At 32.4% G+C, this 13,247-nt stretch overlaps 3 protein-coding genes across 3 annotated transcripts; all 3 read right to left on the minus strand.

Moving 5' to 3' along the window:
* Positions 1-19: 19 nt before the first annotated feature.
* LOC132298956 (RING-H2 finger protein ATL68-like) lies at positions 20-1,182 on the minus strand. Its single transcript, XM_059795345.1, has one exon. It carries the CDS (start codon positions 902-904, stop codon positions 278-280), a length of 627 nt encoding a protein of 208 aa, XP_059651328.1. The 5' UTR covers positions 905-1,182; the 3' UTR covers positions 20-277.
* A 2,245-nt stretch (positions 1,183-3,427) lies between these two features.
* Positions 3,428-4,394, minus strand: LOC132298957 (uncharacterized). The gene has a single exon (XM_059795346.1). The coding sequence runs from the start codon at positions 4,278-4,280 to the stop codon at positions 3,621-3,623; it is 660 nt and encodes a 219-aa protein (XP_059651329.1). The 5' UTR covers positions 4,281-4,394; the 3' UTR covers positions 3,428-3,620.
* Positions 4,395-11,768: 7,374 nt separating this feature from the next.
* On the minus strand, positions 11,769-12,630 carry LOC132298590 (uncharacterized). The gene has a single exon (XM_059794991.1). The coding sequence runs from the start codon at positions 12,514-12,516 to the stop codon at positions 11,890-11,892; it is 627 nt and encodes a 208-aa protein (XP_059650974.1). The 5' UTR covers positions 12,517-12,630; the 3' UTR covers positions 11,769-11,889.
* Positions 12,631-13,247: the final 617 nt, after the last annotated feature.

A 13,247-nucleotide genomic window follows, 5' to 3' on the forward strand; every position in this document is an offset into this window, starting at 1 on the left:
ATTATATGATATATATATATATAAGTAATTTTACAAACAATTCATTAATTAAACCATAAGGAGTGAATGTCAAAGACTAAACTCTATCTTTGCATTGACATTCAACAGCATAAGAATTCTCATGTGTTTCACTACCTCTGCTTTACAATCAAACAAAAATCACAATCCATAATCAAACCCTTCAATTCCCACCAATCCTAACTATCCAAAATTTAACATTTTCCAAAACACATCCAATCTAATGAACCACATAATCCCCAAAATCACAAATCAACCATCACCTCCTCCGACCATTTGAATACTGCGACAGCGGCACCACCTCCGAGAGCGGCGTCGACAGCGGCGTGGGAAGCGGCGAGTTCCGGCAAACCGGACACGACGCGTTCAGCTTCAACCACGCGTCAATACAAGTCAAGTGAAAGTAATGTCTACACTCAGGCATAATCCTAAGCATCTCCGCGTCCTTATACTCGCACAAACAGATCGGACACACTGAATCATTGCCTCCACCACCACAGTCCTTCGAGAATGGATATTTCGGGTACGAATTGATGACGGTTTGGTCGAGTCCGACGACGGCGTTCTCGTTGCTCTCATTGTCATCGTCGTCTTCGGCAACGAAGATTATGCGGGGGAGGACGATGCCGTGTTCGGAGCCGTTGGAATTGCGGTTAGGGTTTTGGAGAGAGTGGTGATGGCGGTGACGGGTGGCGCGACAGCAGATGTAGGAGGCTAAGAGGACGGTGGAGAGGAGGACGAGGAAGCCGAGGGCGATGGCGATAGCGTAGCCGAGGCCGATGTTGGTCAGGTTTTGGGTGATGACACTGGCGGGTGGGGGTACGCCGCCGGTGGCGGTGGTGATGGTCGCAGCAGAAGTGCTGCTGGTGGAGGAGGTGTAGGACATTGGGAGGGGAGTGGGGTGGTGGGGTTTTCCATTTGTTAGTGGGAGGAGAGAGAGAGGGGGAATAGGGGTCAGATTTTTTTTTCTTTTTTTTTTTTTTTTTCTCGGGAAGGTGGGTGGGTATTCCAGCTACTGCATTTAATACTTAGCTTTCGAAACAGAGATGGTCATTAATGATTATTTGGGCTTCCCTTTGGGCCTACTTTTGGATTTTGATATTATCCAATTGGGCAGTGTAAGGCCTGTAAGCTAAATCTTGGTTAATAAAGCACAGCTATTTTAAAATCATATATATATATATCGAAGAGGAAATTTTTTAATGCCCAAGAGATACCTATGTAGTACTCCACGCAATAAAAAAAACTCACAATTTCTCTTAATAATAATAAAAGATGACAATTCATGATTCATGGAGATACCTACTCAATACATGTTTGTGTATGGAGCTGCAACAATGGGCTGTTCTGTGTCTACATCTAACGAATAATTATTAAACCATATTGCCGTCAATTGCCGCTGCTTATATATAAAACTATCCCCATCTGCCCCACCTGAAAATGGAATGGCCTATTTTTTTCAATGGGCAATTAATGTCACATAAAATGATGGAAAATTACAGATTTAACTTTATTTTTATTATTATTATTTTTTTTATAAACAGATTTGACTTAATTTTAATGCAAAATTCATTTCTGATTTTGACATAAAATGATATCCTTTCCATTTTACAAATGCACAAAATTTTTTCCTTTCAAAATCATTTTTAGCTATATACTTTCCACTTTTTCTCTGATTAGGAGTGTATAACATTCTCTGTTTATTGCAGGTGGATTTGAGACACCCATCAAGAATTGCGATAATTTAATTCGAGTTTGAAGAGTCCTTCAATATAGAAGTAAGATAGAAATGCAATGACCATAGTTTTAGAAAATTACGTACACTAATTCTATGTTTGATTGAAAGAAAGAATTGAGTAAGGATGAAATAAGAGGGATAGATAAAGTTTTATGTGTTTGATTAGAAGGGTGGGAAGAAAGTGAGAAAGTAAGGAGTAATAAAACATCTTTCTTAATCATACTTTTAGAAAGTTTTTTTTTATTATATTAAAATTGGGCAAAAGAAGAAGGAAATGAAGAGACGCTATCCTACAAATATATAACACAAATTTTAACCTTTACTTTCAAAATTACTTGTTAAACCCTTCTTTCACACATATAATGAATATTGGTAAAAATATATAAAAGTTCTCATGCCTTCCTTCTAACCAAATAAAAAAAAAAAAAAATGTCACTTCATTTTTCATTTTTACTTTTCCTTCAATTTAACTAAACAAAAAATAAGAGATATATTCCTTTCTCTATGGGATGTCTAATCACAATTCCTTCATTTCACTTCTCCCTACTAACAATTTTTGGTGTCATTGGAAAAAAAAAATTAAAAGTCATCGAGTTGAACATATTGGTGACCACTGACATCCTAAAAAGGTTGTTAGTTTTTATTTTGAGGAGAAATTTCACATATACCCAATAACTTAATATAAAGTCATATGCTCATATTTATTATTATATATTCAATTTACACACACAAGCATGCGTATACACACACACACATATATATTTTGATTCTAGGTCAAAAGTTCACATGAATTATGGGTCTTTGATTTTGCCACGCTTTAGGGGAATTGGTCAATGAACCTCCTTAATTATAAAAATGGGTTCGGCATTGCAGTTGCCTACCTAAACTTTATGTTAAATAAACACACGAAAGCAACGTGCTTCAAGAAATAATTTCAAACAATGAGAAGATGATGCGTTCTAGAAGCCTACATCACAAAGGAAAATATCTATTGGAGCTTGTCTTTTTACTCTGTTTTTTGTTCCTTTTTGACACCTCTCTCTCTCTTTCTCTCTCTCTCTCTCTCTCTCTCTCTATATATATATATATATATAAACACACACTGAGAGTGAGTATTATAGATTCCTTTGACTAGTGTAAAATTATCCCCCTTTTCAAATTTTATTGTAAAAACAACTTAATTAATCAAGTTGGGTGGATTGATCCAATCACTAATTAAGTGTTCTTTGAATAAAGGAACCGGTGGCTTTGATGCCTCAAGTATACATCGTCGATTGGACATATATATAAATATATATACATAGAAAAGGTGATAAAACCAAATTCTAAAGAATTTTTTTGGGTAAATAATTGGGATTAAATAGAAAAAAAAAAAAAAAAAATGTTGCACTTAAAATCTGTCTTCAATACGTCTACCTTTCATTTCATATAGAGGTAATCATGTCACGTGCTTAACATCAAAGATTCAAAGTACCTTTAGCACATAATCATACATAGTTCTATACATACAAAAATCTTATAAGGAGAGGTGTTTTACTTTTGGAACTTTAAGTTTCATGAATTTCCCAATGTTTGGGACAGACAAGATAATTAATTAAATTAAATTCAAATGAATTGGGAGTTTAGGACCACTTAAAATTGAGATAATACCAACAAAAAAAAAAAGAAGTATTGAGAAACAAAAAAGATCATATAATATAACAACCCAATATTACAAGTAGAGAAGGGGAGGAAAAGAGAGAGAGAGAGAGAGAACAATCCGGATCATATTATACATTCTAGTTAATCTCATAATCCACTAATTAAGATCACTATAAATCCACAAAAATAAAATTACAGCAATAATAATAATCAAAACCATACCCTAGAGCTTGACTTTCCTCTTGCATTTCTGTTCTTGAATTGACTGGCTGGTGATATTAATAGTCATGCTGCAATTCATCTTCACAATAACATGTTTCTTGATGATCTTCATGATAGTGACCCTCCCACCAACCCTAGTGAAGCTGGTCATAGTCAACAGCCCGGACTTATAATCACTACTCAAACTAGGGTTAGTCACGAGACTGTCCGTGATTATGTCCACTGTTACATTCATCCTCATGGTCCGTCTCGCCTTGGCCTGTCCCGGTGGCCCTCTCGCCTCTCCGATCATGGTGCCGCGATAGTACAGCGTCGTGGTGGTGTTGCTGTACTTGAACGACGCCACGTTCGGATTCTTGACCGATACGTCGGCCGTTAACGACATGTTGGAGCCCGGACGCGGCGTGGTTCCGTTGATGAGGTCGAGCTTGTCCACCGTGACACCGTTCATTTTTATGACAGGGTCCTTGACTTTGAACACGGTGAAGATCAAAATTATGACCACCACCACTTCGATGAGCAATAGGGCTGCTATGCACCCACAGCACTTGATGCATTTTTTGCGACGTAGGGCTTTTTGGTCCAGAACGGTCTCATCGTCATCGCTGCTCGGCCGCTCGCTGGCCGGGGCTAGGGGTCTGGCTTGCTCCCTCTCCACCATGGTTGGAGCTTGGAATTTTGGGGGTGGAAGCTAGAGAGGTGTTGGGTGGAGGAGGGGTGAGTGGTTTTGGGAGTTTTTGGTGTTACTTTTATATTGTTTGTGTGTGATAGTGGGGATGTTGTGCTGGTTTAATTTTCTACATATTGTTGACTTTGAAACTCTTTTATGTCTATGTACAGAGATGTATTTTCCAAGTTCTGTATCTTGACTAATGGCTCAATATCTTTTCTACATTACTATAATATATTTTTAATTTCATATTAAATTGTTCCGTCGTATTGAGGAGTTACACACATGTATGTAAATGGTGTCGCAACATCGATGTGATTGTTTGTTCCTTGAAATTTAAACATAAATTCTACACGAAATTTATAAGCAATATTATATTCGAGAAATTAACATAAGTTCTATATATATATATATATATAATTTCATGTAGAATAATGTATGGTTTATATATGTATTCATTAATTTAAAATATAAAAGTTATTGGCGAACTATTAAACTAAATTCTATATAAAAATCTAGTTGTAAAAGAAATTTTAAAGATTTTTTATTTTTCGCTGGTAAGTTCAATCATGAAATCGAATTCCATATTATAGCTGGAAAAATCAACTTGTAACCGAGTTCAAAAGTTTTTTTTTTAGATATGTTATGTCAAATGCTTACAAATGAAAGGAATTGTTAATCTATTGCATGTGAGTTTGCCCCATTTTATTTTTTTATTTTATTATTTTTTTTTTTTGGAGCTTGCATCCATCTTCTACAAATGAGGATGCTAACCGGAAACACCCAACTATATATAACGGCACTATTACCGTTTATAAATCAAGTAATTATAGATCATCGTATCGGTCGATACGTGACGTATCGGTCGGTTTATAATTATTTTTTAAAAATTCGATACCATTACATACTTTCATTAATCAGTTGATTCGGCCGGTTTATACCGATATTCGTCATAGAATGTTACACCGATATCGCGACTACAAAGCATGCATGGTCATAATATATCTCATGTAACTCTGCAAAATCAAATATGCTTGATGGTATCTCAAAGGTTTGATTTGATCACACACACATGGATTATTTAAAAAAGACAATATATTTGTATCGTTGTTGCATTCTCAATACAATGATACTGTGTTATGATGCAATGATATTAAAGAACATCGAGTCTATAATCTACATATACATGTTTAACATGATGCTATATAAATAATCTCCTCTTTTTTTCTTTTTTTTTTTCAAACTGGAATCATACAGATAAGTATCCCTAAAAATGTGGTCATTTGTTAATCACCATACTATTCTTTAATTTGTTTCACTAGTTAATCGGACACATGCCACCCACGGTACTAAGAATTATAATAAAGAATTTCTAATGAAACATTTCCTTTTTCAAATTATTCATAAAATTAATGAACTGAATGGTCCAGTCAACTAAACCTTAAAAAATAAGTATAACCAGATAAGTTGGTTTATTTCATACCTTCAGAAAATCTCTTATAAAAGTGTATTTGTTTAATTAATATCATAATAACATTTTCCTTTTTCTGTCATTGCCCATTAGTGAATTGGTCACCCAGAAAGATTGTACATGTGGTAAACCATAGACTCCGCTACTCCAACCACCACACTTAATTTAGTAACCAGACTGTCACATTTTTGTTTATATTTTTTTATATAGATTTATGATGATTTGCTTATTTCTTGCATATATACATCAGGATAATTTAATAGAAGTGAATCTTCTCTAGAATATACTCTTCTCATTTTCAAAGATCAGAAATTGATTTAAATCTTTGAACTCAATCGTGCTATTGTTTAGTTGGTAACATGGGAGAATATGATTGAAAATACAATAATAATATATGATCATAAATTTTATGATATTATAGTTTTGAATGATGGAGATGGTGTCACAAATGAACACTTGAAAATATAAATATTAATGGAGATCTAGAATGCCAGGTGTTCAAATGGCCAATAAATGCCATGTTTTCTAATGGCGAATTCAAACCGCCAAAATTAAAGCATAAACATAAGATCAATAATAGTTACAATCATAAAAAAAAAGAGGCATGCACTCTATTTGAATATATAAGATCATTTGAATATTGAATATGGAAGATGCTATATATGTCACTCTCTGCAACATTCATGTACTTTCATTGGATCTATAAATACAATGATAAAGATTTAAATTGATAAATTTGTTTAAATATGATAATAACAAATTGTTTAAACAATAATCTATTAAAGGGTAATTTTGTCAGAAAAATTGTTTCAAAAATCACTTAAACAAACATCAGTTAAAAACACTCCATTGGGATAGTCGAGGGGGATTTTTTTACAAAAAATATTCATAAGGGACTTTTTTTGCAACTGGGTAATAGTCAATGGGGTTTTTTTTAGCAATTTACCCTAAAATGTAAGTGAAAATGGAATGAAGATGGAAATGTAATGAAATGACCATTCTCATTATATTGTTTGGTTGCAAATATAAAACGTATAGGAATGAAATGATAATAATCATTCTAATCTTTGGTTGGATCAATGAAAAATTTAGAAGGAAAATGATTCTTGCACAAATTTGTTGTAGTGAATTGTTAGATCTACTTATTTTAATTAGTTCATCTATGCAACAAATAAGGGAGTAAGACCTTTCACTTACTTGTACTGTGCATAAATAACCAATCAGAAACTTCTGGTTAGACATTTCACTACAATAAATCAGTGTAAGTATCACTACTCTATTGAGAATGGAATGAGTTTTTAATTAAATTCTCCAAAATACATATTTTAGTGACGAATAAATTAAAATAACAAAATAACATTCTTCTATAATTTTTTTTTAAAAAAAGAAATGGTGGTGGTGGTAGATGGCAGTGACGATGGTGGTGTAGGCAGAAAGCAATAGTAGTGTAGGTGGTGGCATTGGAAGGCAGCGGTAAAAAGCAATAGTGGTGTTGGTAGAAGGTGGTAGTAGTGGCAGTGGCAGTGGTGGTGGAAGTGTAGTGATAATGGTGAAAGGCAGTGGTGTGGTGGTGGTGGAAGACGGCGAGAGTTGTGGAGGTGACGATGGTGGTGGTGGTGGAAGGTAGTGGCAGTGGTAGTAGAGGTAAAGGTGGCAATGGTAGAAGGTGGTGGAGGTGGCGGCGATGGTGGAAGAGGCAATGGTAGAGACGAGGTGTAGTGGTGGTGGAAGGCTGCGACGGTGGTGACAGTGATGGAAGGTGGCAGTGGTGGCGGTGGTGACGGTGATGGTGGCAGTGGTGGCGGTGGTGACGGTGATGGTGGTGATTGTCGAATATGGTAGTGGTGGAAGTTGGTGGTGGTGGTGGTGACGGTGGGGGTGGCGGCGGCGGCGGAAGACAGTAGAGGCGACGACAATGTGGTGATTGAAGGGGACAACAATGGTAGTGATAGTGGTGGAAGGCAATAGAGGTGGTGGTGGTAAAAAGAGGCGGTGGTTTTGGTGAAAGGTAGTGGTAGTGGTGGTAGAAGACAATGACAGTAGTGACAGAGATGCTGATGATTTTTTAACTTGGAATATGAGAGTTTTTTGAGAATTTAATTTTTTTAAAAAATTTACTTGGGAATGAAATGACCATTTTATATGTTTAAAATGAATTTTCATTCCAATAAAATGATCATCTTCACTTTAAATTACATACCAAATAAATAAAATATTAAAATGAACATTTCATTTCTACACACCAAAAACAACATAATAGTTAAATAAGAAAATTTCAGGTCTCTTATTCCAGTAAAGCTGTGATAGCATTATTTGAAATTTAATTATATATGGTCCACATTCAGACAAGAAAATATTATGAGGCCATTTAGTGAAGGTGTATTATTAGGCCATTTAGTGAATGTGTACATACATATACCTATGTATTGTGTAGTCGACTTTGAAACGTCTTAAAGTCTTTCCACTCAATTAAATGGGTGAAAATGTTAGTTAGTGGTTGGTGGTATGGTTAACTGTAACGGCAATTATGATGGTAGCGATTAAAGGCATCGACAAATTTGACCATTCTATGAACACATGCTAGTATGTTACACTTTTCGTTTTCATACTAAGTCGTGTTAACTAATTAAAGATTTTTTGGGGTCATTTTAGTTTTTCAAAATATCATAAGGGAAAGACCCTAACTCAATTAGCATCAGAGTCAATATTGCTGGCTACTTAGAAAAATTAATTAAAGATTTCTTAATGTGTCAAAATTCTCTAAGCTAATAATTCGTGTAAAAAATTAGTCGTATTGGATGCACCTAACTACGATTGCTTAGTCCCGTTCAAATTTGAGTTAGGTTTCACAAGGAGACTTAGATTATTTTCAGCATGGAAGAAGTTCGGCACTCCATAAAAAATAGAGATGACGTACATCACCTCTTGATGATAATACGTTGTTCATTATTAATGAATTTCATTTAGTGATTCAATCTTGACTACAAAATCTTAGTAAATCTTATCCACCAATTTAATCTCAACTACATGATTCTCTTTAGCCTTTTCTATAACTGGGAGAGGATCCATGAACTTCACAACGAGAGGCTTCTAATTGCAAAAATATTAATAATGTGTAAGCTTATATGAGTGCAACATGCTGTAATTTGAACAAGATAAACGTTAATATTAATTAAAAAAAAAAAAAAAAAAAGTCAACTTTTTTGAATATTTTGATAGGAGGAAGTCGCCATGAAACATGCTAGTTTTATTTTTTCTTCAATGAGTTTGCTAAATTTGACTATACCAATATGGTGTTCCCACTGAATGATGTGACATATAAATATATTATATATATACATGTATGTATATATAAATTATATAATACACCCTTACAGTTATACTATTGAGTCCTGCTTGTCGATTTCGGATGAATTATTATTTGCCTTGCAAATATTGGTCATGGGCCATATTGACACACAAATATGTCAATTTTATATCACTTTTTTTGTATGTTAGAAAAAATAAAAATAAATTTGTAATAATAATAATAATCTCTTTTTATTTATTTATTTATATGTCAACATATAATTGGCTTGGGACCAAAGGCAGCATGTAATAATTTCTTCCAATTTTACCCTTTTATGGATATAAGCTATATATTGTCAAATATATGAGGTTTAACTGATTTGGTTGTTCATCACAATGGACTATATATAATTCGATTAATTAGATAATTCTATCCATTGAATTCAAATAAATTTTTTGTCAAGATCAACGTGTATATATGCTAATCGCTTGGTCAATAGACATTTGGATTTTTGGTACACTCGGTGTGGCTGTGTGAAAATTCATTCCACGGTGGGACAGAGTTGATGAATATAAAGTTTGCGTGTGAACGGTAAGAATCCATAAATTCGATTAAAACAAAAAACACTAATTACAAGTTTGGATATATGAGATAAAGAGTACATATTTTAATATTTTAAATATGCAAAGTGTTTCAATATTTCAGTATTTATTTATTAATATAAAAAAATATTTATTAATTGATATAAAAATTACCTAATAAAATTTAAATTATCTATTTATCTATTTGTTTCTAAAAAAATTTATACTATTATTAAAAGAGTTTCTATAAGACTCCAACACGAAATAAAAAAAATATTTATTAAAAATTACCTATTTGTCTATTTGTTTCTAAAATTACCACTTTCAAATTACCTAATAAATCTATTTTGTGTTAGAGTTTTATAGAAAATAGATTTATTAGGTAATTTGTAATTTGAATTTTATTAGATAATTTGAAAGTGGTGATTGATTTTATTAGGTAATTTTTAGAATTTTATGGAAATAATTAAAAATTAAATAGGAAATTGTTTACAAATCATTAAATAAATTAATAATTAAAATTAAATAGGTAATTGTTTAATTGAAATTCAATCAATATGTTTCAAATCATTTATATATATAATAATAAAATAATTATCAAATAATAAAATAAGTTACCAATTAAAATAAATCCTATAAGTTACCAAATAAAATAAACAAGTTAATTGTTAAAATAAAATAGGTAATTATTTAATAAAATAATTTATCAAATAATAAAATAACTTACCAATTAAAATTAAATAGAAAATTATTTAATTGAAATTCAATAAAGATGTTTCAAATCAGTATATAAATTACCAATTAAAATTAAATAGGTAATTGTTTAATTGAAAATTTTTTCTATTTGTTTCTAAAATCACCACTTTCAAATTAACTAATAAAATTAAAATTATCTAAAAATTTATTACTAAATTATATATATGTATATATAAATTTTTTAAATATTACCTAATAAAATTCAAATTACAAATTACCTAAAAGAATTTATTCCTTTGCAAAACTCAAACTTTACCACCAATTTCAGTATTAAAATAAAAATAATTTCTTAATTAATAAAAAAATAAAATATAAATATTTTAGTATTAATATAAAAACTTAAAAGAATTTATTACTTTACAAAATTCAAACTCTTCCACCAATTTCAAAATATTTTAGTATTTATTTATTAATATATAAAAATATTTATTAATTAATTTTTAAAAGAGTTACAAAAAAATTGTAGATTTTTTGTAAGGTTTATTGTTACAAGTTTCAAATCAATAACAAAAAAAAAAAAAAAAAATAAATAAATAATTTAATAAGTTACAAAATATTCACCACGTATTTCGCACGTGCCTTTTCCTAATATATATATATATATATATATATAGAGGTTATACTTTCTAATCACCACCATAATAGATTTTTAATAATTGAAGCTCTAAAACATGCTTTGCTTCGCAATCACATAAAAGTGTTGAAATGGGCACTATAATATGTGAATGTAAGATTGAGTAATATGAAAGGATTAGGGTCGCACTGCAAACTGATGTTACGTTTGGGAGCATAATATTGGTTCCTTAAATTTGAAATTGAAATTTTTTTGACATCGATTCTGTGCTTCTAAGCATAGTATTTGTAATATGTATTTTTCATTAAAGAGTTTCATATTAGATTGTCGATCGACCTAAGCATCAAGGGAGCAGAGAAATTGAACCCATGCCAGCTGGCCTCATTTGAGAGCAATATATACTCACCGTTGTATTATAATTTTGTAAATCTTGTTTTGAAACAAGAACGTACATGTTATGGTTCAAACTCCACTATTCTGTCTCCCCAATTTAATTCATAGTACTAGTTTATCAACTTTGTGCTAGATTAATTTCTAGAATCAAATTAGTGATATTAAAAGGATACATCATATGGTTTTTTTTTTTTGTTTTCCTAATTAATAAATTAAGTGTACAGGGAGCCTGAGTGACAGAAAATAGGGTTGGTAATAAAGGACGTGCGACAAATTATAAACTAATATATATATATATATATTAGTTTATAATTTGTCTCCGACTTTTTTTTGTGTCCCCAAAAAAATATATATGTATAAAATGTAACTCACAAAATAGTGACAGCTGCTCATTCAGTTATTATCAGTTGAAAAATAGAAAATGAATAAAATAATTTTATTCAAATACAACAAACTCAATCTACATGTACATGTATATCTTTCTTTATTTCAGCTTTTAAAAAAATAAAATAAAATCTCAAATAAAGAATATATCGCTAGCAGCTCAATTCCTGAATTGCCCCACTCGTCAAATTAACTGCCATAGTGCAGTTCATTCTTACTGTTTTGCGTTTCTTCATCACCTTCATCAAATGCACCTTACCGGTCAACGTAGCTTGACTGTTAAACCACAAGATCCCCGAACTGATACCACTTGAAGCATCGGAAACTCCATTAGAGCTAACTTCCATTGTCACATTTACCCTTCTCGTCTTCTTCGCCTTCGCTTTACCCTTGGGTATCGAGCCCGTACCAACAATAGCACCACCATAAGTTACATTCATGGGGGCACTGTCATACTTGTAATCTCCGAAATTCTTGTTTTTGATCCTCACTTCGGCTATGAGAGTCATGTTATAGGCCGAAGAGTCCCGGTTGAGATTTTGAACAGTGACCGTCTGGATTTTCACATTAGGAGTTTTAACACGCATTACGGTTAATGCAAAAATCAAGATTACAATAGTCTGAAACACGACGAAGGCCGCGATGTACATGAAAAGCTTCATCCTCTTCTTTCTACGAAGCTCTTGTTCGGATTCTGACCAGGCGGATTCTGCGTCGCTTCGTGGGTGGACACTCGGTGGAGCTAAGGGGTACACTTGTTGGTTTTTCTCGTGATCCATTGTTTGTTTTGTGAATCAGACTTTGCTTCTTTTTACGCTATTTTGAAAGGCAGAAAGGGTGAGAAATGAAGAAGCTTTGTAAGCTTAAAATGGGTTTGCGAGAGACGAAAAGAGATGGTTTGGAATGGAATTTTTTGGGGTATGATATGTTATGTATTTATAGTGTGTCGCTGAAAGTTATGGGGCGTGTTGAATTGTATTAGTAGGAATACTTTTCTCGAGTCCGTACGTTGTGGTTCGTTTGATATTAGCCGGCTTTGCTTTAACGTGTGGAATGTAATATTGTATAGGTATAAGTCAATAAGAGAAGCTTCTAATGGGTCCTATGTAGACAATTCTTGGGACTGCCCTTCACTCGGTTGCTTTCCAATGGGTCCCGTCTAGGTGGTTTGGAAATTTCTAGTGAATCGGAATATAATTGCCAATGAAATACCCAAATAAAAATAAAACGAGAATTGATATTATCAAAGATTCATAGCCTGTTAAATCTACATGGTAACAATCAGATTTTCATAAACCAACTATAAAGCCAAAGGAAAAAAAAAAAAAAAAAAAAAAGAAAAAAATTAGAGATTTCAACGCTATTATTTTAAGTTTTAACATAATTATTTGGATTTTTTTTTCCTTGATGCTATAATAGAGACTTGGATGCTATTATTTCAAGTTTTAACATAATTATTTGGATTTTTTTTTTCCCTTGATGCTATAATAGAGACTTGGATGCTATTATT

The sequence above is a fragment of the Cornus florida genome, unplaced genomic scaffold (assembly GCF_030987335.1).
Source record: "Cornus florida cultivar Cherokee Brave unplaced genomic scaffold, ASM3098733v1 CherokeeBrave_3.0.0_Hap2_Chr03, whole genome shotgun sequence".
Taxonomy (NCBI): Eukaryota; Viridiplantae; Streptophyta; class Magnoliopsida; order Cornales; family Cornaceae; genus Cornus; species Cornus florida.

What these genes read in the sequence shown, in the direction of transcription:
- LOC132298956 (XM_059795345.1), bottom strand. Translation starts at nt 904, where the DNA reads ATGTCCTACACCTCCTCCACCAGCAGCACTTCTGCTGCGACCATCACC.
- LOC132298957 (XM_059795346.1), bottom strand. Translation starts at nt 4,280, where the DNA reads ATGGTGGAGAGGGAGCAAGCCAGACCCCTAGCCCCGGCCAGCGAGCGG.
- LOC132298590 (XM_059794991.1), bottom strand. Translation starts at nt 12,516, where the DNA reads ATGGATCACGAGAAAAACCAACAAGTGTACCCCTTAGCTCCACCGAGT.